Source organism: Ciconia boyciana, chromosome 6 (assembly GCF_034638445.1).
Source record: "Ciconia boyciana chromosome 6, ASM3463844v1, whole genome shotgun sequence".
In the NCBI taxonomy this organism is placed as follows: Eukaryota; Metazoa; Chordata; class Aves; order Ciconiiformes; family Ciconiidae; genus Ciconia; species Ciconia boyciana.
In genome coordinates this window covers 27,670,794-27,695,080 of record NC_132939.1, presented here as the reverse complement: position 1 = coordinate 27,695,080, position 24,287 = coordinate 27,670,794, and the positions used below count along the sequence as shown (strand labels likewise).

Here is a 24,287-nt window from a genome sequence, read left to right as displayed (position 1 = left end):
GGGCTGAAAGAAAGTTAACCTGGCTGCTGTTATCTTGAGCTTTTGACTGAGCTGCACGGACTCATTCCTCCCTCAGGGGACACAGGTGCGCAGAGTTATTTTTCTTTAATCACTCACATAAATTAAATTTATTCCTTTGCATTAAAATAATTAAATAAAGCTACGCCCTGTATCTTTTAGTGCCAGATAATATCTTTGAACCTTTGGCTCACCATTTTGCTATCAGCTGCAAGGTATTTTCCAGGGTGTGCTTAACCAATTTTACCATTGTCCTGAAAAGTGTTCTAGGCAGAGAAATCCCCTGATAGCAATCAATGTTCATACATACTTTTAATCACTGTATCCACTGGGAATAATAATTTCCGGGCCTCTCTTGAAGTCCACCTGCCCCACACCAAGATGAAAGGGACTTCCATGCTGTGTATCAAGTGGCACAGGCTTGATGCTTACCAGGATATTAAGCACAAATTAAAATGGTTTGAAGAATATTGATGTGGGTCTGAGGCTGGCCAGTTGCTGGTGAGGGGATGATGCTGCCAAGTGCGGGGCAGATTGGCAAGGAGCAAGAACAGCCTTTGCCTTTCCTATATGCCCTAAGGGTTTTCTCCTGCTCTTTTTAGGACACGACACTACTTGCAAAGGTGCAGCAGCATACGTGTTTAGGATGGAGGTGTGTGCTTTGGGAACAGGGTTTGTGTGCTTTCCAGGTTAGGAACGATTTTCCTGGGTTCGTTGTGACTTGTCTTCTGATTGTTGAACTTGTAGATTTGGAAAATCTACTGCTTGGTAGCTGGCGCATCACCCCAGACTCAGCTCTTTGTTGCTCCAACTTGGTTTCTAGCCAAAAACATCAAAGGGGCTCAGTGGCAAATCTGTGCTGCTTCCTCCCTGGCAGATGCTTGATTTGTACAGAGTCTGCCCCCTGTAGAAGCAGCAAAATGGTTTCTGTTGTACCCAACTATCTTTACTCAGAAGTCTTATAAGTGAGTGGCATTCTGTGGTTGGGTACTGGCAGATCCACCACTTCTGAAATTTCCTTATTTTTGGTTTAGGCAGTTATTTGAGACTGACTGTTGAGCAATATAAATCTCTCTTGGCATTGAGACCTGTTCCCCACCTGCCACTCCAAGAACATTCACTGATGCTTGTATGGAAACAGATGTACTTTTATTTGCACCTTTAGGAAAAAAACTTTACAGAACAACCTTAGAGCTACTTGGCTTTGGTAAGGAGGGAAGGGCAGGGAACACCTAAAGCTCTGGAACAGCCTTGTAGATACAGCATTGACCATCTGTATATGAAAAGCGGCTGTGACTCAGAACAGAGATCAGGAACTCCTCTTGAGTAAGCATTTTCCAGTGAGGCAGTTTCACAACTCCTTCTCCTCTTCCTTCACTTCCAGAATCTCAGAGGGTTTTAAAAAAGGGTCAGCACTGTTAATGACTAACTCTGTGTAGCCAGGAAAGAAAGAAGGATTTAGGTCAAGAATTTTACTATCCATATCTGGGAGAATGAAACTTCTACTCTCTGAGGGAGCAAGTGCTTGTTGGCTTGGTGTGTAAAGCACACAACTAGGCTAGTCTGGCTCTGGGCTTTGCAGGCCCCTTGTATTCTAATTTCTGTCTCTTACTGTCTTTTATTTGCAGCTCAAAGACATGTCCTCACGTACATGGAGGATGCAGTGAGCCAGCTGCTGGAGAACAGAGAAGATATTAGTCAGTATGGCATTGCCAGGTTCTTCACTGAATAGTAAGTACATCAGGATGCTGCCAATAGGGCCAGCCTGAGGGGAGCTTTTAGAAACAGGCAGGGTACATGGAGAATGGAGCTGGACACATGCTGATTATGTTGTGAATGCTTGATTTCACTGGGTTAGCCAAGGGCTGCCTGAGCATGTTTCGGAAACGTGCATGGGTTTTGTACAGTTCAGTATCTCTCCTATTACAAACGTTCATGTGAAGCAGTCACTTTGGGGAACAGAGCTTTTAAAAGCATATAGAAAACCAAATTCTGCTTGCCTTAATCAGGGCTGTTAGTGTCAAAACAGAGACTGCTTCTGGTTTCAGCAGCTCTCATTCTTCCTTTTTCTGAGTATGAATTTGAACTGTTTTGTCTCCTTGTGTGATTGTTGTCCTGTTGAATGCTTTAATAGAATGCCTCTTCCTCCCTTACAACCTGCATAAGTCCTTAAATAATGAACATAATAATTAGCACAGATAATATCTTCCTGCTAATTTGGAAAGACTTTTTTGGGGGACCAAGTGTGTGCTGGTCTTCAGTGTTGTTGATGTTGACTCAGCTGATTGCTGTATGTTTTGCCAGCTTGATGGTGTCTTGCACAATGTCTAAAATTCTTCCAGGCAGCTTGTTAAAGATCTTTTGGTAATGTGTGTGCTTGCAGTGGTTATATGTTTCTGTCTTTTGATGCCCGTTTGAAAATCTTTCCTTGCTTGCTTCCATTCCTGTTATCTTTTTCTGAGGCAAATCAATGTGCAGAGTATTTCACAACAATCTCTGTACTACAGCAGTGGAAGAAGATCTCAAAGCATAGCAGTAGCTTGCTTTCTCAGTTGACCACAGTTTCAGGGTTTTTTGTGGGTTTTTTTTGGCTTTGGTTTTTTCTGCACATCAGTGTCCATCTAATCTCCAAATGACATATAACTTGCTAGTTTGACTGATTGGACAACTTGCATTATATTTGCTTGCCCCATGCACATTTTCAACTTTTAAACAACTAAGATTCTCACTGGTAAATGAGTAACTAAGATAAATACTGCAGCAAGTCTGAGGGGAAATTCTGAAAGCTCTTTTTTTTTTTTTTTTTTTGAGATAGGGTAACAAGCTGTTCAAGACTAGTGTGGTTTTGACCATCTTGGTGGAGGAAGTAAGATACAGGCCATCTTACTACATCTGTTTATATAACAGATCTTTTAGGTAGATGGCATTGTAACAAGAAAATATCTTTTCTTGGTAGTACCTTATCTTTTTTGCTCTCAAAAAAGTACTTCCAACTTTCACTTGGAGTGAATCATCCATGTTGCAAAATCTGGAAGACCCATGCTAAACAGTATAAAGGTGATTTTGCTAGAAAAATCAAGCAGCTTATCAAGGCTGTTTAGTTTTAGTGTTAACCTTTCTCTGTAGCTTAGTGTAACTAGAATGAATACTGACTTTAAAAGACCTCAGAAATCTATTTTAGAAGCAAATAATATGTGGTACTACGTGGATTTTATAAGGAGATTGATTTTTTTGTTGTTGTTTATAAAGTAGCTTAAACTCTCAAAATGCATTTCCTCTTTGTAGACTACCAAAGTTAAAATAATGCATAGTATCAGGAATGAAACTCTTACTATACAAACCAATGAACAGTATACTTCCATGTTCTGAGCAAGTTGCAGTGGTCACTGTTAAATGAGGGTTGTGGAGAATTAATCACAGAGAGTAGGTTTTGGGGACAAATGAGGGTACAACCTGTGCACTTGATGTGATTGGGAATCATGATACTCTATCTGATATAGGTGAGTTTCCCCAGAAAGTAATGCTGAGGTTAGTCAGCTGAACAAATAGTCAGTAAACAAGAGCTTAAGAAAGATAAAGAGCATGACTACAATGACCTCCACCCACCAACAGGATTTCTTTACCAGGTTTGAAGGCAAGGTGGCTCTGAAATACCCAGCTGAAATCATCATTCAGGCATTTCTCCAGATCCTATTTGATTTGCACCTGCTTTCAAGCTGACACCTCAGGGCCTTTTCTAAACTTCTGATCATATATACTTAAAACAATTAAATGATGCACAAAGAGGTCTGCCACACTTTTTGAAACTGCTCATATTGCTTCTCTATAGTATTTCTTCATCATGACATGATAACCACCTGCTTTTCACTTGTATTCCTCTTCTACCTTTGAAAGAATAAATAGTAATTCAAGATCATTATAAAAAACAAAACTGTCACCATAGAGCACAACCCTCTGATTGAGTTAGGTGCTGGAGATCATGATTTTCCAATCTATTTTCAAAGTAAGATGTGAATTTCTACAATGGCTTTTTGTTCACACTGAGTGCTCTGTGGAGCTTCTCGTTTCTTGAAAGATAAGGAAAGGCTGCATGTTTGTTTTTTCTGTGACTAATATAGAACTAGTAATTCCCCTTTTTTTTTTTTTCCCCTTTTGTTTTTTCTTTTTTTCTTTCATAGTATGTCTGGAGTTTAGCAGATCAAACTGTGTCCCTGTACCAAAGCACAAACAGGCTTAGTAATTTTGAGAGCTGTGAAACTCTTAAGATTTGATATGTGGGATTCTTTAAAGAAAGTGGAGAATAAATGATTGGCAATATGGGTGTAGGTAGACTCAGAATACAAAGTTTCCTGTTACCAAAGTGTCATACGTTCTGGCTCTCAGGGCTTGGTGGTGAGCCCCCACTGCCCAATAGATTTCTGTTCATCCATGCAACTATCAACATTTGTTCAGGCTGTGCTTTGAAGGCTACACTGGCTTTGTATTGCTCTGCCAAGCAAATAAGCTCGATCTTGATTTTTATCTCTAGTCTCAGTATCTTCGAACTCAGAGATAACTTGTGAGATTCCAGAAGGTTTGTGTGCACTCTCCCAGTGTTTTCCTTGTTCCAGGTTATTCTAAGTGAGAGGATAGGCATGTGCATATTTTGAAATATGCTGCAATGATTTGAGGTGAAGGGACATGGTATTAGGGTGTCCAGGTTTTCACATTGTGCTTTCCCTATTTATGCTCACTTAAAACTAGAGACCAAGCCTAGGGTTTAGAAAGCTAGCAGGTAGGCCCAAGCAAGTGTCTTTTTTTTTTTTTTTAACATGTATGGGATAAAATAACGACTTTGTAATTTTTCAGAAATAATGAAGTTAGTGTGTCAAGGATGGGTGTTAGATATTCTCCAAACTCTTCTCAGAGGGCACACTTCTCAACAGAATGGTGTTCCATGGACCTCTCTTGCTGGATGCACCATTGAAGAGCAATCATGGCCTTTCCATCATGCATTGCAATGCCTCACCTCACCATAAGTCACTTCAAATCTTTGTGCCAGTTACAACAACTATTTTTATGGGTAATTAAGAAAATTTTGTTGGGGTTTAGCTTACCTAAGTGAAATTTCAGAGCTGAAAACTATGTGGTCATGTAGCTCTGTATGGATCAAGCAGTAAGTGTTTTGCAGGCAATGAGTGTTTCTAGGAAATGAAATTGGTTGTGTATTTCACTGCTATCCACAGCCTAGCACTGGGATTGCTGATTGCAGAGGGCTGACCTTCATCTCTACAGTTCTCCTTCCAGAATATTTTTAGTCTTCAAGGATATTTTTTCTCCCACTTTATTCCATTGTTCATTTGTCCCAATCATGTGGACATCTGCTTTCAATCTTGAGAGTTCCTTGAGGCTCCCCTGATCTGACTCACTCCTGACTCTTACAGGAATAGGGATCAATCACCCTTCTGCCAATTAATCCACATCATTTTAGCTAAATGAGTAAAATTATGCCTCTCTTAGGGCTAGTCTTGATTTTATAGATATGCTGAAATGCTACTGGTATTTGTTCATTACAAATGAAGAAATCTCTGCTCTGCTTTTGAATCTCCATGAAATGCAGACTCTTGAAAGCCCTCTGTGTAATTACACACTAATGCTGCCTTACTTCTTCCAGCCTAACTTCTGTGCCAACATATCTTAAAGGGACATGTTCCTCCTATACATTATTTATCATCCTGTTTTCTTGATCTTTCCTGTACTGAAGAAAAACAGGGCCCCCATGCTAATGCATTTGATCACGCAGAGGAAATGTGCATAGCATCCCACTTTATATTTTCTGGGATCTTAAACGGAGCCTGTGTGGCTTTTTTTCACTTCAGCTGGAAGAAGCAAAAAAAAATTTTGACCAAGAGACTTCCTACTAGTAATTTTTGCTTTTCTTCTGGGCTAACCCTTTGCTTGAAACTTGCTCTTGCAGCTTGCAAGTAGATGTGCTACTCTGTTCAAGACTCTCTGGAAAGCTCAGAAATATTAACCAGTGATAACTTACCTTGGACAGGAAACTCTTCTTCCTATCACTTTTACAATTTGTTTGACAAACCAAACACAAGTGAACTGGAGACACAGGAAAAGGCATTTTTTTGTCTATGCTCTTCTCCCAAGACACTTCTTGTTTTCTTTTGTTTCTGGTGAAATGTCTCCCTGACCACCTGCCAGCTGGAGCATGGTTGAGAAAGACATCTTGCTTTTAGCTTGCAGATGCATCACTACTTCCATTGGGTTCTGCAAACTGATGTCTGAGATCCCCTTTTTCTGTAAAGGATGTTTCTGCTGGCTCTAACTTGAAATGCCCCTGCTGGATCTTGTGTGACAGTTTGGTAATATTTATCTGAGAAGGTCTCTGTTATGTGTGTGTTTGGAGGAGTTGGGGGTCAGATACTGCTTTTAGATCTGTTGTGTGCCTGGCAATTCGAAATAATAGGTTTGTGCTGTGTAGAGCCCTGTTTTACACAGAGGAACATTTGCTTTAGTCAGAGTAACAGGACTGCCAATGCTATATAGTTTGAGATCGTTGGATAGGAAGATGTTATCATGGTAAGAAGCATCAGCTTCTAGGAAGGAAAGCACCTCAGTTTCTCCTGCTGTCTGGATTGGCTGGAACAATTTGTTCAACTCATTCCTTAGGGACAAATATGATACAGTTCTCTTGGCTTTCTCTGGCAATAGCAATGACACAGGCTTTAGTATCAGAAAAACTTTTGGCTTGTTCAGTCCTGTGCTGCTATACAACATTACCTAAATAAATCTGTAGAGTAAATAATGTTCTCCTCTTTAAAATAGTCTCAGTATCCTTGGGGGGGGGGGGGGGGGCAGGGGGGAAGGGCCAGGAACGGGACAGATGGGATGCCCATGAGAAATAAGTCACTCACTGAAGACAACTTTAATTGGCAACTGGAAATAAGCTGAATTATCTGCTTATAAAGAGGAGAGATTCTTAGAGCTAGCTTAGAGCCATCAATTTTTTTTTTTGCATCTCTGTGTATGTAGGCCTTATCGTCATCATCTTGCTGTCATCTGCTCTGCATCTTTCCCCTTTTCACAGTAACTTGTTCTGTCTTGTTCGCAAGGATAGTATAAGCTCTTCAAGACAGAAGTGATATTGTACTGCATGTACTTTACAGCATCTAGCATTGTAGAACGTCATCTCTGTGATTTGTAGAATTGTAGTATAAACAGCAAAAATAGTAGTGAGAAGGTCCTTAGGGCTTTGACAGGTCGTGCCAGATTCTTTTTCTGAAATATGGAGCCATACATTAGAATTTCTCAGTAAGACTGTTTGGGGGAGGGACATTGGTTGTTGGGTATTTTTTTTAGTGTTAGTTCTGTGTGTTTTGAGCAAATCAGTAGCCTCTGGGAGGTAACAATACTTTCAGATTCTTACATAAAATGTTTATATTCTCTCTGATATAATCTTATGAGCAATTGCAAAAATAATATTTTATGTGTTCCTCAAATACTCTCAGGATTCCTACATGTCTTCTGCTCTGGAGAGAAAAAGACAAAATTATCACACTCAATGCGAGACTGCATTGAGCCATGCTGTTGTGGTTTAACCCCAGCCAGCAACTAAGCCCCACGCAGCCTCTTGCTCACTCCCCCCCCCCCAGTGGGATGGGGGAGAGAACTGGAAGAGTAAAAGTCAGAAAACTAATGGGTTGAGATAAAGTCACTTTAATAGGTAAAGCAAAAGCCGCGCACGCAAGCAAAGCAAGGAATTAATTCACTACTTCCCATGGGCAGGCAGGTGTTCAGCCATCTCCAGGAAAGCAGGGCTCCATCACACGTAACAGTTACTTGGGAAGACAAATGCCATCACTCCAAATGTCCCCCCCTTCCTTCTTCTTCTCACAGCTTTATATACTGAGCATGACATCATATGGTATGGAATATCCCTTTGGTCAGTAGGGGCCAGCTGTCCCAGCTGTGCCCCCTCCCAACTTCTTGTGCACCTGACAGACCATGGGAAGCTGAAAAGTCCTTGACTATTATAAACATTACTTAGCAACAACTAAAACATCAGTGTGTTATCAACATTATTCTCATACTAAATTCAAAACACAGCACTGTATTAGCTACTAGGAAGAAAATTAACTCTATCTCAGCTGAAACCAGGACACATGCAATCGGTATGAAGCTGCTGCTGTCAGTGGCCTAGCTGTGAAGCAGCCCTTTGGGCTGAAAATCTCAGCTGGCATAATGTGCTTGATGGTTCCTGACAGGCTCTTACTTGGGATTCCTTGATCCCTAGGGCACTGTATAAGAGTGCTGTCTGCCTCTCCTTTGCTCTTCAGTTATCAGTGGAAAGAGAATGAATATATGCACTCATGCACAGCACTTGTGCCAGGAGCTCTGAGGAGTAGATTTTGCAGCTAATGTGAATAAGTTGCTATGAGAGAGACATTTTCAGTCTCTCTCTCCACAGAGTAAATGGATTTGCAGGACTGAATTTGTTGATAAATCTTTCTGGGGAACCTATAATAGTTGCATATTTCTCCACTTAGAGTGTTGCTAATGGACACAAAGCCTTTCTGTTAAAGTCCATTTATTGCCTTCCAGTCTTACCTCTATAGAGAAGAGTTGTCAGAATGGCAAAGTCTCTTCCTTGTAATCTAAATTTCTCCAACCCATATTAGAAATGGGATTTCGATACCCCCTTGTCTACTCTGCATGGGGTATGCATTTTGTATGAGAGGTATGGAAGGTTTGGGGGGTGTGGATAACTCAGTTTATTTGTGACTAAAATTATGTGAATTTTGTCCAGAACCTGTAGGTCTGCCACCTGAAGCATGATGTTTTCATTATAGAATTGTTTGACAGCAGAAACAGCGTTGGTATCTTCATCTGACAGGCAGGATCTATGAATTCCTGATTTTCCCAGAGTTGTTTCTTTGTAACAAACATTGCAACAAGTCCTAGCCTGACAAATATGCTGATTGGGATGACTGCTGTTGAGTAAACAGCTGGAAAAAATGCATATATTAATGGGAATAACACACTGATTCCCACTGTAGTTTGTACGTGTTGCCAATGTATTAGAAAATGTAGTGTTTTCTTCCCACATACTCAAGAATCTTACAGGTGAGTGGCTACTTGGATGAATCCAAACCCTCACAAAGAAAAACAGGGCGGAGAAAAAAGGTAAAGAAGCTTTTCAGTAAGCAGGACAAACTTGGAAGGCTTGTAGCTAAAGGAGCAACATAGAATTGAACATGAAAGACAACATTTACCATTCATGCTGTGTGTGATAATATACTCTACTCAGGAAACTTATAATACTGTTTTGGTGACAGAAAAATCTAGAGAACTCGCCATAGCATATGAATGTTAGCACTTGATATCAGCACCTTGTCAGCACAGGGTAGTTGTCCATAGATAACCCTTCACTTACTGATACACTGACTTGAGCTGCACTGTGCTCTTGCTATTTGAAGAGAGGCAATCACAACTCTTATATGCAATGTAGTCAAATTATGATGCTTCTAGTATGTATTCAGTGGTGTAGCAATGCAGTCTTTGCCCACTTCTTTCCTATTCTTTTACATCATGGAAATTACATATTTATTTGTGGTCTTTGTCAGAATAGTTGCAGCAGAAGTGGACTGACTACCCTATGGAGACCTTAAGTAGTTGGGTGTATTTGTATCCCTTCTTACAGCCTTGAATGTTGAAATGCAACACATTTGCCATGAAGTTTAGCTTCCTTTAATGATGGTTAAAGCAAATTGCATATAGGCAGTGTTGATAGCTAATAAAACTGAAAAAGAGATGCTTGAAATTTTCCAAAAGCCACAGTCCAGAAACCTGGCAAATGGTAGAAGCGTTAGAACTATATACATCTGAGTTAACTGTGTTTGTGCTGTTTCTCTGGGCGAGACTTGAATGTACTATCCTCTGTCTAGTTTTAGTTCATAACTCTAGCATAATTCTGTTTATGCTTACAATTTTTTAATCGCTTTTCATCATAGTTGTTAATGTTACTAGTACAAATTTGGAGATGTATACATGATCCCAGCTGGGAGTTAAAATCAGATTTTTGTGACACTTCAAATCTGTAAATTTATTCTTGAAACAAGTATGGATAATTTAGGGAGAGAGAGAAAAGGACAAAGTCCTAGGGTTTGCTGAAAATTGATCTCTCTGATCTCGATTAGAAAGTAATAGAGAAGTAATTTTTCGTGGTTATGTGCATTTGTGATACAGTTTTCCTACTCCCCAGTCCATCCCACTGTCTGCATTTGGCAGTACAACAAAATAGATATGCAAGTCATTGCTGTTCCTAAGCAAAACTTTAAGGAGCCTTCTGTATGTGTGCTCTTTGTGGTTATTTTGCCATAACTCATTTCATCAGTTCGGTATTTCATAGTGCTCATCATATCCTTCTTGGGATGCCACAGGGTCTTTTGTTTAATTTTATTTTCTCCATCAGTCTACATGTTTTTAATATCTGTGGTATTGGGTAGTTACTTCCTTGTCTCTCTTTGTGCATTTCTGATCACAAATCTCTGCTCTGTTTTAGTTTGTATTCTTGCAGAAGTGAAAGAGCCCTCAAGTCAGAATTGGTGAACTGTGGCAGTCTTATGTTGTCCTTCTTCCACTGAGGAAAGGTCTGTAGTAGAACTCACCATGTTGCCAAATTGATATTCAGTGCTGAGATCACTGTTTGACAAGCATCTTTCTCCATCATTCTGGAAAACAGCTCAGCTGTGCTTGCTGAGTCACTGTGGTGGAATATATAGGAAAAAATGAGAAGGATAAATAGTGACATATCCACAACAGATGTAGTGGGACTATTTACAGTCTTTTGCATACAATCTGCAATGTGTATATAAAGCAATAATCTCTTTTCATGCTTGGTCACATGCTGTAAGGTTTGGATTTTCTGCAGCTTCTGTAAATGTTTTGAAGAAAACTGTTTTAGTAATGTGAAATTGGCACCTGGAGTTCAGTAGAAATTCACTAGAGAATAGCAGCTTTGGAAAAACACAATAACGTAGAAAGTTTGGTACCCATTGGTATTTTTTCCCTTTTTTTTTTAATTTATTTTTAAGAATTACAAGGCATAGTTTTATCCTTTTCTGTTAGGAATTTTTTTTGGAACATACTGTTTCCTCCAATAAAGTTTTTGATGTCTCAAGCTGTAAGAGAACCGCTGTTGAATACATGGTAGCTTCATCAATTACTATACCTTTCTCTGTATTACTAACTCATATGGTTTAGTTCTGGTTTTAATGAAGCATTTTGGCATGAGTCTAGACTACTATATGCATATAGGAGATCAATTTCAGAGGAGTTCTTGGCTTCCATCTATCTAAGCTTATAGAACTTTGTATTAAATTGGAATAAAGTAGTGTAAGTTTGAGGAACACTATTTTTCCCAGGAAGATCTTTAAGAAAAGATGGATCAGAATTGAGGTTGGGGTTTTTTTTGTTTGTGGTGTTAGAAGGAGTTTTGTATTCATTCTTAGGCTGTAAAATGTTGTGGTGTCACAGAAAATCTTGAGGAGCATTTCTAATTGCCTTGCTAAGAATACGTGTGTTCCAATGTGGACAAGGCCAACAAATGTAAAATTTCTCCTAAATTGGATATGCCAAGCTGTAAAAATCAGCAAATGCCTGCAGCAATGGGATATGATAAGATCCCATAATAGGATTCCTTATCCTTTACGGGATAAAATCCCTTAACTGCCTCTGCATCCCCATGAATAGCAAACCACTGAAAGTCTTGCAGCTTGCCTGAAAAATGCATTTTAAAAACTTGGTTTATCTTCCTTTTCTTAAAAAAAAACCAAAAAAACAAAAAAAAAAACCCAAAAAAACCCCACCCAACAAAAAAACCCCAAAAATCCCAAGAAAAAAAAGTCTAGTTTCTAGAAATCTGTATGTCTGCAGAGAACCTGAAACTGTCTATGCTGTGTAGTGTTGAAACCATACAGATTCCAGAACACATTAGCATTAGCCTCATGTCCTGCAAAATTAATCCTGTTGCATATCTTCAAATAAATTAGACAAACTGTAGCTGGTCAACACTGTAGCCAAGCAGTTGTAGTGAGCACAAAGTGGTTTAGCTAAGTAATCTCTAAATGCTGAGTTAGCATTAATGTCAAATGATGAAGCTTCCTCTATATTAAGGAATTTTGGCAAGGTTCATTTGTTGCCATGATGGAAATACTGGAAGCTGCTCAGTCTTTGTGCTATAGTTCTTGCCAAGGCAACTGAATAGGTGAGAGAGTATTAGCTGTAAATTTTTTTCTTCTTCTGAAATTCTCTAGTCTAACCAAGACTGAAAAGAGCAAATATGGGAGCTGCATGCATGGCACCAGTATTGAATCTCTTTGGAACAGTCATTAAGTTATATTTCAGTAGTTCCTGGATCATCACAGTTGTAACGTGATTGTGCTGCTACCTTTTAAAATAATGAAAAGTCTAATTTATAAAGCATGGAACTATCTTACAATAGGAAATACAGGAGACTATGTGCAAATGGAGCAAGCAGGCTCTTACTTGTGCCTATACTTTGGCCTCAACTTTCTGAGAAGTCAGTTTGCCTTTGCTCGGCATTATGCTTTCATCTCAGCAGTACAAGATGGGTGCAGTTATTCAATAATTTTCAAATTCCTACTCTTCCTTCAGTGGACATTGGCATTTTAGTATCAAAATCCATCTCCAGCCAATGTAAATTCCATAGCTACTTCCAGAGTTGTTAGACTAGAGGAAATCTGAACACTACCTGGTATTGCTTGTATTTTTAATAGTGTTTCTCTTCTTTGTGCTGTCTTTGCACCCTTGCCACAGGTTCACTGCATGGTTTCTGTAGCATCTGGCAGCTAGTGAATGAATTCCACAGCGTGGCAGGGAGGGCAAAAATACATCTGTTGGTTAATAAAGGAAGCCAAAGAACAGAGATCATGGCTGTATGATAATCAAATTTATTGTGGACTTGAATCTGCCATACCCTCAGCATGTAGAAGGTTATAGAGCAGTTCAATAAGGACTTCTGCTTGCCCCAAAATGTTTAGTTGGACCTGTTTGAACAAATACTAAATACATTAGCTGGAGAGTTAGCAGCTTTCTTTGTGTAGTTATAATTCTGGATTTTTTTTATTTTATTATGTGTTGTTTGGGTGGTTTTTTAGGTTTGGGAGAAAACGACGAGGGTTTTTGAGGGAAGCTGGGCAGCAACTTGCAGTGATCTCCATAAAACTAGTTATAATGGTATTCATGCATCTGTCTCTGTGGTGCACAACTTGCTGTGTTTTCTACTGTAAAAACTAAATCTCTGTTTATACCAGCAAGACCTTTCCAGACTCACTGAAACACTATGTGGTCTGAAATAGCACCTGATCAGACTGAAAGAGTTAGTCCTGGGTGATTGCTGCTTATCTCTGAAGGCTTCTTTACTTTTCCCTTAAGCACCTTGGAGGGCTTCTGCAGAGCTATTTACCATCTTCCATTGTACACTCTTTCCCATCTTCCTGAATACTAGGTTTCCCAGCTCATAACTCTAAGAAGAGGCTTTATTTCAGAGTAGAAAGGGGGCTCAATATGTGGCCTATTATATCTATATCAGCTAGCTTACCCTTTTCAAACAGCTATTGTGTTTTAATAGGGCCCTGCCTGGCAGGGGGAGTCCTTAATTCCTACTATATAAGAATGGCCAGCTTGAGTTACAGCAAACTGCAGGATGCTGCTCTGATCAAAAGGCCTCTGTTTTTAGAGACACCCCCCCACACCCGTTTGCTTTTTTTTTTTTTAAAATCCTAGACTAATAATTCAACACAGTAAGGTCACTTTAGCTTTTGATTTGAAAGCTTCAAGGTGTTAAATTACTGACCTAGCATAGGAAAAATCAAGGGAGGGGGACTCTAAAAAAGATAAAGGGATTCTGGGTAATAAAGAGCAAGCATAGCAACTCCTTTAATCCTTTCCTTCTCCAGAATCTGTAGACTGGTCTCAGAGGGTTTGATTTGCTACAAAGCAACATAAGAAAGCTTGTTCGCTGCCTACTCTGAGCTATGTCACAGGTGCTGTGGTTCATTTCCTTTCAACAGTACTTGGGATAATATCTGTACCACCTGTATTAACTCTGCCATGAATACAGAGATTCCTGAGCTTATACTAAGAAGCCTGAAAACAAATCATTAAAATTTGTGTCACTCTTTCCACACCCTTCAGCTGAAATAAACTTGAGTGAGTGAGACAGAAAGGATCCCAAAAAAATCCAGTCTCTGTGTTTGCAGTGTTACATCACCCAGTCTTGCCAAAATGTTAAGAGTGTTAATGATTTCCTATCTGCCTGGTTGTTAAAAAAGGATTTTTCCTTAAAGCCAGTCATCAGGAATAACTTTCAGCATCTGTTTCATCTTAACACTGCTAACACATTTCAGAGGAAGTGCCTAAAAAGCACTGCTAATTTCATTAGAGGAAGATGGTGATTTCCTGGAGGCTGACTTCATTGTCCCAAATGTTAATATCTGTGGAATTTTAGAAAGCACTTGATACAACAGCTTTGAATTGAGAAATGCTAATGCTCCTACGCTACCTTCCAAGAGGGATAGGTAAAGAAACAGTCCAATGATTGGTCTGAATATTGCAAGTAGTGTAGTACACTTAAACCAATAGGTAAAGACTAAAATGATCTTAAATTAAACTACACTCACATGACAGTAATTTATTCATCACAGCAGTGAAACTGGGATTTTTTTCCCAATGGTGCCTACAGATTTAAGTGTTCCCTCTCAGGGCTCGTTCCAGGCAAGGTAAACCTCACTTTGCTATTTCAGACTGTAGCCTTGGGGTAACTGTGATTGGTCGCTTGGGGATGCTTTGTGTGTGGAGGAGTTATTTAACAACAGAAATTGCCTGGGTTTTAAAGCCTTTTGAATTTCAGTATTTTTCTATTGCTAGAGCTAGTTCTTTGTTACCCATTGTACCATAGTCTCTAATCCTAATACTCCTGATTATCCCTACTTACGGTGCTTTGGTTCACACCATGAAGCAGTCTTGGAGCTCAAGACCTGGCTTCCTTTCATATGAAACTAAACTGGAAGATGTGTTCCAACTGCAAATGAGCATTCAGCCCATGGGACCAGACTAGAGCTAGTCCAGAGTGTGTTTCAAGCAAAAACAAACCCTGAGATACCCATAATGTTGACATCAGGTCCTCTGCACTGCTTCTTTCTACAGATGTTTCAGTCAGTCTAGACATAGCCCCCCATGGCAACTTTGCATTTGAGACTACCTTATTTTCACTTAAGACTTTCAATTCTGTTTTAATGACTTAGACACCTGTGTAACTGGGAAGAAAAGTAGTGTGTGTGTGGGGAAATTGTTCATGCTGGAGAAGCAGCATAAGCCTTCAAAGTGATTTTTTCTTCCTTGTTGTGGTTTAACCACAGCCAGCAACTAAGCCCCACACAGCCGCTCACTCACTCCCCCCCCGGTGGGATGGGGGGAGAGAATCAGAAGAGTAAAAGTCAGAAAACTCATGGGTTGAGATGAAGACCGTTTAATAGGTAAAGCAAAACCCATGCACGCAAGCAAAGTAAAACAAGGAATTCATTCACTACTTCCTATCAGCAGGCAGGTGTTTAGCCATCTCCGGGAAAGCAGGCCTCCATCTTGCGTAATGGTTACCTGGGGAAACAAAATGCCATCACTCCGGACGTCCCCCGCTTCCTTCTTCTTCCCCAGCTTTATATGCTGAGCATGATGTCATATGGTATGGAATATCCCTTTGGTCAGTTGGGGTCAGCTGTCCCAGCTGTGTCCCCTCCCAGCTTCTTGTGCACCCCCAGCCTCCTTGCTGGTGGGGTGGGGTGAGAAGCAGAAAAGGCCTTGACTCTGTGTAAGCGCTGCTCAGCAGTAACTAAAACATCCCTGTGTTATCAACACTGTTTCCAGCACAAATCTAAAACATAGCCTCATACTAGCTATTATGAAGAAAATTAACTCTATCCCAGACAAAACCAGCACATTCTCCACCCTTTATTCCATACAATTTATGTCATGCCCAGGTACTACACTATCCAATACAAACTTGTTAACCACCATTCCCCTTCCTATCCTTTGATATAATACACAAATGTCATTCCTTAGTCTATGGACCACCCCTGTAAAATGATCATAAAATGTCCACAAAATGTCTATTGAGTTTATTTAGTCCATGACTTTGGGCTCCATCTGTTATTGTGGTCCCTCAGGACAGGAGAGATGGTGTGTTGCTTGGAGTTATTGGGCACCAAAGCCAGCTCAGGTTAGGTCACTGCTGCACTTGCACTGCTTCTTGTAAGGCTTGTCCTCCACTGGTTCAGGTGGTTCCTACTGTAGTAATTCCTATAACATGCAACTCTAATCATGGGTTACAACAATTTAAAGGTATTTCCATTACAATCTCCACCCTGGTCCCTTTGGGCCAGGTTACAGGGTTTAATGTTGCAATGAACTCCTCCACTTGCTCCTAGCCTGGCTAGCAACAAGGGATTCCTGCTATAATAATTCCCATAACATGCAACTCAAATCATGGATTACAACAACTTAAAGGTATTTCCATTACAATCTCCACCCCTGGCCCCTTTGGACTAGACCATAGGGTTTAACACTGGAATGAACTCCTCCCCTTGCCCCTGCTCTGGCTTGGTCTTATCCACAGACTGCAGTCCCTTAGGGTTGTACCTGCTCCAAGTGGAGGCTTATCTATGAGCCACAGTCTCTCCAGGGGTATACCTGCTGCAGCACAGACTTATTCATAGCCACAGTTGCTTTGAGGTGTACCTTCTCCAGCATGGACTTATTCTTGGGCCACAGTCCCTTCAGAGGTATACCTGCTGCGGCACAGGCATAACCACGTCAACAGACGCTTTGAGATGTACCTGCTCTGGCAGGGGCTTATCCACAGCTAAAGATGCTTTGGGGTGCCCTGCTCCCACATGGACTCATCCACAGGTCACAGTCCCTTTGACTTGAGTTCATACTGGAGTTCCAGTCTGTCCAGTACAGCAGCATAGAAATGGCAGCGATGCCCTGGCCATCTGCCAGCCCAGGCGCATCACCATTGCCGTTACCAAAATGTTCCCAGTCACAGCAGGGTAAGATGATAAGCAGTAGAGCAGCACAGCAAGCAGCGAAAGCAAAAAGCAGCCACTAATGAGCACTGGACTCTAATACACAGCAAGGCAAGCGAGCCCAATGGCAAGCACAGAAGCCTGCCGATTAATAGCTAAACAGCAATAACAGCTATAAATTCGATCTAGCACATTCCATTCAAACCTGTTGTTATCTCGAACCCTTTGAGCCCCACACTGGGTGCCAAAGAAGACTGTTGTGGTTTAACCACAGCCAGCAACTAAGCACCACACAGCCGCTCGCTCACTCTCCCCCCAGTGGGATGGGAGAGAGAATCAGAAGAGTAAAAGTCAGAAAACTCATGGGTTGAGATAAAGACAGTTTAACAGGTGAAGCAAAAGCCGCGCACACAAGCAAAGCAAAACAAGGAATTCATTCACTACTTCCCATCAGCAGGCAGGTGTTCAGCCATCTCCAGGAAAGCAGGGCTCCGTCACGCATAACGGTTACTTGGGGAGACAAACGGCATCACTCTGGACATCCCCACCTTCCTTCTTCTTCCCCCAGCTTTATATGCTGAGCATGACATCATATGGTATGGGATATCCCTTTGGTCAGTTGGGGTCAGCTGTCCCGGCTGTGTCCCCTCCCAACTTCTTGTGCACCCCCAGCCTCCTCGCTGGTGGGGTGGGGTGAGAAGCAGAAAAGGCCTTGACTCTGTGTAAGCGCTGCTCAGCAGTAACTAAAACATCCCTGTGTTATCAACACTGTTTCCAGCACAAATCCAAAACATAGCCTTATACTAGCTGCTATGAAGAAAATTAACTCTATCCCAGCCAAAACCAGCACATTCCTTCATCATGCTCTCGATGGAAAATGCAAGCAGTAATGCTGTAAGTTAAGGAATAACGGTCCTTGTTCCTTGTTTTCCATTTAGTAGAGGAGTCCTGTGAACTCATTCAGCTCTTTGCATGGTAACCAAAGGTAGCACCTGCTAGGGGGACAGCAGGGTCCTGGCAAGTTCTTCTGTCCTTCTCGAGGACTTGGGGCTCTCTCCGCATTGTGCATATTTGGCTTTGCCTGAGTTCAGCAGGCAGAGGCTAACTACTGTAGTGGGTTTCAGTTGGGATGTTACCATAGCATCCTGGGACTTTTGCAATCTATTTAGAAGTCCAAAGGTTTGAAAAGAGTGCCTGAAAGTTTCTGAACTCTGGCAAGTTGCCGAAATGTAATTACACAAAAGACAAAGCCTTACTGAAAGCAGCTCTGTTCAGAGAAGCAGCACCTGAGTGCTAGAGTTCCCAGAATAGCCATTTCTGAGAGCTCGGGCTGTTTTATCACAGTCTGCTCCCAAAACTTTTTTTCTTCCTCTCACGTGCACATGCCATCCCACAAGCGTAGACTGGGTGTGCTGCAAGATGCAGCTTTCTCAGCAGTGGCATTGGAAGAGACTGTTCTGTGGTTTGGCTGTTCTGGGGCATGGTAAAGGAAAGGAGTGAAAAAGTAAGCATCTTGAAGTCCCTGCTGTAAAAGTTTCTTTAGATCTTCCCCTTGAGCGAGAACCTTACTTTATTTTTCTCTCATCTTTCTCCAGACTATTCTCACAACTGAATGGGAAAAAGCCATTTTGTTAACAGAGTACCCAGTTGCGTAACAATTATTGTGTGAAATATGAGTGTCTGCAGTGAACTGGTGTTAACTAATGAACATTCAGTTCAATTTCTAGTCTTGGTTTCAGCAAGACAAATAAAATCACGTCACTAGTAATTTTTGTTAATGTTCTAATTTGCCTGCTCTATTTACTGGTAATGTAGAGGGCCGGGGCAACCATTAGGTCTGCAATAGGGGGCCTAGAGACTTGCAGGGTTGTTGAAAGCTTTATTCTTGAAGGAATCTCTTGCAGGTGGCTGCACTAAATGCCTAAAACAGGGAAAGGAGAAGTTAACCAGAGAAGAGAAAAATTATTTTCCCTGCTTCTAGTTCACAAACCCATTTCTAAATGATTGAGGACAAACTAATACCTTGTTGAGATACTCTAGTTTGTTTGTAAGTCTTTCTCCTGCAAATGAGCTGATACCACTAACCTGACTTTGCTAAGGGTATGAGTTGTTCAGTGAGAGGAGGGTAGATAGAGGGAAGACTGAGCAATCCTAAGGGAAGAATCTCAGCAGCTGTTAAACTTGCTGAGAATGTTTGAGCTAAGTTTGTTGCTTTGTTGTTGATATCTTGCTTACTTAAGCCATTCCTCTGAGTCTGCAGCTTGTTTTATTTTTGCATTCAAAGAAACTGGAAAATACATCTGTTTGCATGTGTATAAAAATCATAGGTAAGGTGTTGGTGATACTCCCTACATGCTGTTGGAATACCTGCAACAGCTTTGGGTCGTCGCCATTTCTTTTTCTTCCAGAAGGGTTTAACTGCAAGCCGTTACTGCTTGCCACATTAACGGTAACTTCATCTCCGGGCAATTTTTAAGGAAAAGGTGGCCAAGTTATTTTTGTACTGCCCACCTACCCATGATAAAGGAATTTCAAAATATATAGTTTGTTCAAAATGTATAGTGTTTGTGTCTCTTGTAATGATCTTGACCCTGCCTGAGAATAGATCTGTTGATTTGTCATTGGGCTGCTTGCTGGGTAGCGCCATCATGGGCTGGCTCCTTTGAGCTGAACTTTTACAACTTATGAAAAGGTATTTATAAAGCAGAGTGTCTGAAATGCAGCATCTTAACTGGGATAAAATTCTGACTCCCATGCTTGCAGACTTGAGCTTTTGGGGAAAAATCCTTCCATTGTATAGTTAAACAAAATCTTATTGCAAGAAATGAGGAATGAAAGAAATATTGTAGCTCTTTTACTCAGCTAGCTGGCGGCACTTGGCTGTCAGCACATCCAGGTGTGCTGGTGTTCCAACATATCCACCCACTCTTTTAACTGAGTAAGCCACAACAAATGATATCATACCCTTCTGCCTGCTAGGTTTAGAGCCATCCCATGCTGAAAAAGCAAGTGACTTGAGTTTTCACTTATTAGAACTAAGGAGTAATATAGTAGGGCTGTCTGCTGTGAATTAATAGTATGTTAGCTTCATGTCTGGACCTTTCCATTACAGTTGTGCCAGGATCTGCTTCCAGACATTGCATGTGCTGTAGTTGTTCTGAGCAACATAATTTGGTGCATTTAGTGGTATCACTGTGCCTTCATCTCTTTCTCTTCGTAAACGTCTCCCTTACGTGTGTCATCTTTCTGAAAGCTGCCTTCTCCTATCACACCAAGTTTCTTCTTTTTCATTTGTATCCTTCTTTTCTCCATCAGCTTGTCAAATCATCAGCAAAGCAACGCAAATAGGAAGTTTTAAAAGTCTTACAGGCTGTGGTTTGCGATAAGAAGATCTGAAATCCCATTTCCAGCTTTGTCACAGACATCTTGTGGGACCTTATGCAAGTTACTTTACCTTACTCTGAACTCATTCACTCTAAGGCAGTGAGCTACAGCACTTTGTAATGAATACTCTTTACTTACAACGATAGTCATGGGAGCCCTTTCCTGTACTTTTGGCATATTTTGATCAGGCACATGATTTATTTATTTACTTTAATCTCTTGGGACAATGGCTGTGCTTTCCTCTGGTTTGTACAGCACTGGTGCATGAATAAGGTTTCATAAATACAAAATAATATATTTGTCCATTATATTTACAGAAAGAGTATTCCTAATTTGAGGACTCTAGAGTCATGAGTGTTTCTTAATCATAAGGTGATTGTACTTATTTTATTTGAGTTGCATTTCTTTCTGGGTAGGAGGGCTAGAAACAGTGTTCTGCACCTAGCTTTCAACACATGACAAAATATTCCATGTACTCGCATGTCTTTGAGAACCAGGACATTAAAAAACAGAAATTGTGATTCTTTTCTGAAAAATGGAACTGGCTTCTCTCCACACCCCCCCCCAGTTGTTACATGACTTTTTAATTTTGCTCAACTCTGTCTGGTATAATTCTCTTTCAAATGTGCAACCCTTTTCTATACTATGAAGGATAAATGATTTAAACTATTTACATTTAAAGAGATGATTTAAAATTGCAAACTGAGAGGGTTCACACTGACCACTGGATTTTGTCTGTTGTGGAGATGCTACCTATGGAGAGGTTCTGCTGTGATGAAAGTAAACTTGTATCTCTTCATTAATTCTCTCCTACGCAGGAGAGTTAAGCTGCTGTCCCAAGTGACTGTTTTTAATGATCTCTCTGGAGTATTTGAAAGCTTTGTCCCACTTGCACGATGCAGAGCGAAATGCACAAAATCTATCTTAGAGGCAACCCTGTCATTATACCTTTTGGTATATAATGTTTGTATTTGCATTTCTATTGTTCTTGCATGTTGCGCTTTACCATGCCCAAAGGAGAGCTTCTTAGACTTCAGAGAAACCTTTTTAAGACAAATGTTTACTATAATAAGTTAGCCTAAAGTGCTTACAACTCAAATATGAGAAATTTGTACTAAAATACAAGAATGTGAATATCAAATTGACTATCAATCATAATGACCAGCTCCTCTTTTCAAAATGCAATAGTGCAAAATGTCATTTAGTGAAGTGTCAATCTGCTTTTCATGACAACTGAAGTAGATTTTATACATCCAATACAGTGAGTTTCAGCAACCTAGAAATGAAATCTTGAGGCTTCTGTTAAAGAGGATTTTGTTTGTTTTGTGGCTTCACAGAAAACTGTGATGAGAATAGCAGTGAAGTTCAAATGGTACTAAAAGAAAGGGCATCTTCTGGTCAGATAAACAACAGTTACTCTCGGGCAGCCATTTTCCAATGGATTGGTTTCAAATAAGTGGCTCTTGGACACCCCTTGCTGGGATTCTTTAGAATGAATTTTACTTTCACAAACCTCTAATTCCTATAATTAAATTCCAATGTGTGGTTTTTGTAAATAGTCTTCTCTCTAGAGAACAGATGGGTATAAGCTTTGGAGATTTGGTTTCACAAAATGTAACTGCCAGTGATTTTCTTGCTACTGTTCCAGCTGGCCCCAGAACATTCACATCGGTTCAGCTTTCTAACGTTCTCTTGTTTTCACTTTACCTCCACAGTTTTAACAGCGTGCGTCAAGGAACACACATCTTGTTCCGTGAGTTCAGCTTTGTTCAAGCTACCCCTCATAACAGGGTGTCTTTTCTTCGGACGTTCTGGAGGTGTTTCCGAACAGTGGGGAAAAATGGAGGCAAGTATTCCAGCATCTGCTGCTGTCCTGTTACTTTGACATTAAAATAATTAGCTAGGCTATTAATGCAGTACAAATAACTGACACTTCACACTGTGTTCTGATGTTCTAAAATTGTCAATAGGGAGACACCATCACAATTGCCTGTGGAATAATTAAAAAATGCTCGCAGCATAAAGTAGTGTAGGAGCACCTTGTTGCCAGTGCTACTTCCATTACAGAACAGCATGTCAAGCAACAATAGATCAGAGGGAGGACATTTGTGGGCCTGTGCATGGGGATGGATAGAAAAAAAAAATGTGCTGGGGATTGGTGGATGGGAGCAGGGTAGCAGACTCGGAGATCGTTAGAATATAGGGTATGGGGAGCATGAGGGAAGTAGGTGCTGAGCTTATTAGGCAGTTGGGGTACTGAGTGCTTTGACTAGGAGTCCTGCAGGAGGTAGAGTATATAGTGGTGTTGGGCTGTAGGGTGGTGAAGGCTGCCACCTGAGCTGTGCCTCAGTTAGTCTTGGCATACCTCCTAGATGATGTTGCAGGATCTTGATGGCTGTGGAAGGAGGACCACTGGCAACTGTGTGACCTCTTCCCCAACCCTACCCACAAGGAAAATGCTCCAATGCCAAAATAACTATTCAGCACTGTACTGTCTTGTCTAGCTATTCTTATACTGCACTTAGTGTATTAGGTATTACAGAACTGGCCAGAGTTCAAAATAAACTCATGTAACTACATGCAACTAAAGTTATGTTTTGTTTTAGTTTTTAATTTAGTGTTTTAAGCAAATACACTGAGTGTTGCTGTACAAATATGAATTTTGGTGGGCTTTTTTACTATAAGCCTCATTTGTTTCAGGCCATTCAGCCTCATTTCTTGTTGCAGGGAAGACTAGAACCATTTTCTTAAATATAGCTAAAACCTCACCTTCTGGCTAAGCTTGCAACAATTCTGCTCATGATGAACAGAGTTTGCAAGACTATGAATAACAACTTGACTTTTTTGACATATGCCATTTCAGTTCCTTAGAAATTAGACAATTGTAGTTAAACATGACAAAATCTGTAATTAGCTACTGAAGTGACTGACTATGCTGTCTGTAACACCTTCTTCTCGGTGACAGGTACTTTGTTACGTTCTAATTCATTTATATTAGTTCAGGGATAATATTTTTAAGATTTCGGGTAAATTGTATGGTACTAACCTAACCAGTAGGCAGTGAGGACATATCTGATCTGAGGTCAGGTCATAGTCAGGAAAGATAAAGTGTAGACTTCTAGAACATATTTCTGTAGGAGTGTTAGAGATGATAGTGAAGAAGTCATCCACCAGAACTGCAGCTGCCAGTGGTGAACCTTGTTGACAAATTGAGAAGAAGCTATCTGATGGAAAGTACCCACTGCTGTACTTTTAATGCAAGTTTTCATCAAGCTTCATCCATCTAGCATCTGACTCAGCCAGACGATGGGCACCTGGTTTTGTTGGAAAGAACCAAAAAGTTTTAGCTGCATAATGTCTCCCTTCTCTTTTACTTTTAGCAGTTTTATGTGAATATGGAAAAGGTTGTGGAAGAAAATGTAATCACCAAGGTACTTTGAAGGAGAAGGGGGAGCACAGGAACAAAAGCTCAGCTGGATGTTACTATGCTCTGGTTGTGGCGTTAAAAGAGTTCAACATGTATTTTTCTGACTTTAAAGTCCAGTGGCTGCACTTTTTAGTCTGAGCAAATATGGCATGTTTACCTGTATATTTATACATTTATATTCATTTTCATTTTACATTAACTAGAGACAGAAATGCATCACTTTAGAGAGCTTGCTGTCAATATTTTCATCCACTAAGTCCAATTTCTCTGATTCTCTAGCAGTAGTTACAGGCTAGAACCTTGATTTTATTCATTTCAGTTTTATTTGCTGTGGGATTTTTTTTGCTATACTTGTGCAT

General features: G+C 40.5%; 1 protein-coding gene across 2 annotated transcripts in view; it reads left to right on the top strand.

Annotated features, from left to right (window-relative positions):
* Positions 1 to 24,287, top strand: part of CSTPP1 (centriolar satellite-associated tubulin polyglutamylase complex regulator 1) — an 88,582-nt gene that overhangs the window by 8,674 nt on the left and 55,621 nt on the right. For both annotated transcript variants that reach the window (XM_072864121.1, XM_072864120.1), the window contains 2 exons: positions 1,647 to 1,749; positions 22,217 to 22,347. In XM_072864121.1, coding sequence (XP_072720222.1) covers positions 1,647 to 1,749; positions 22,217 to 22,347 — 234 coding nt within the window. The remainder of the gene's footprint in view (positions 1 to 1,646; positions 1,750 to 22,216; positions 22,348 to 24,287) is intronic.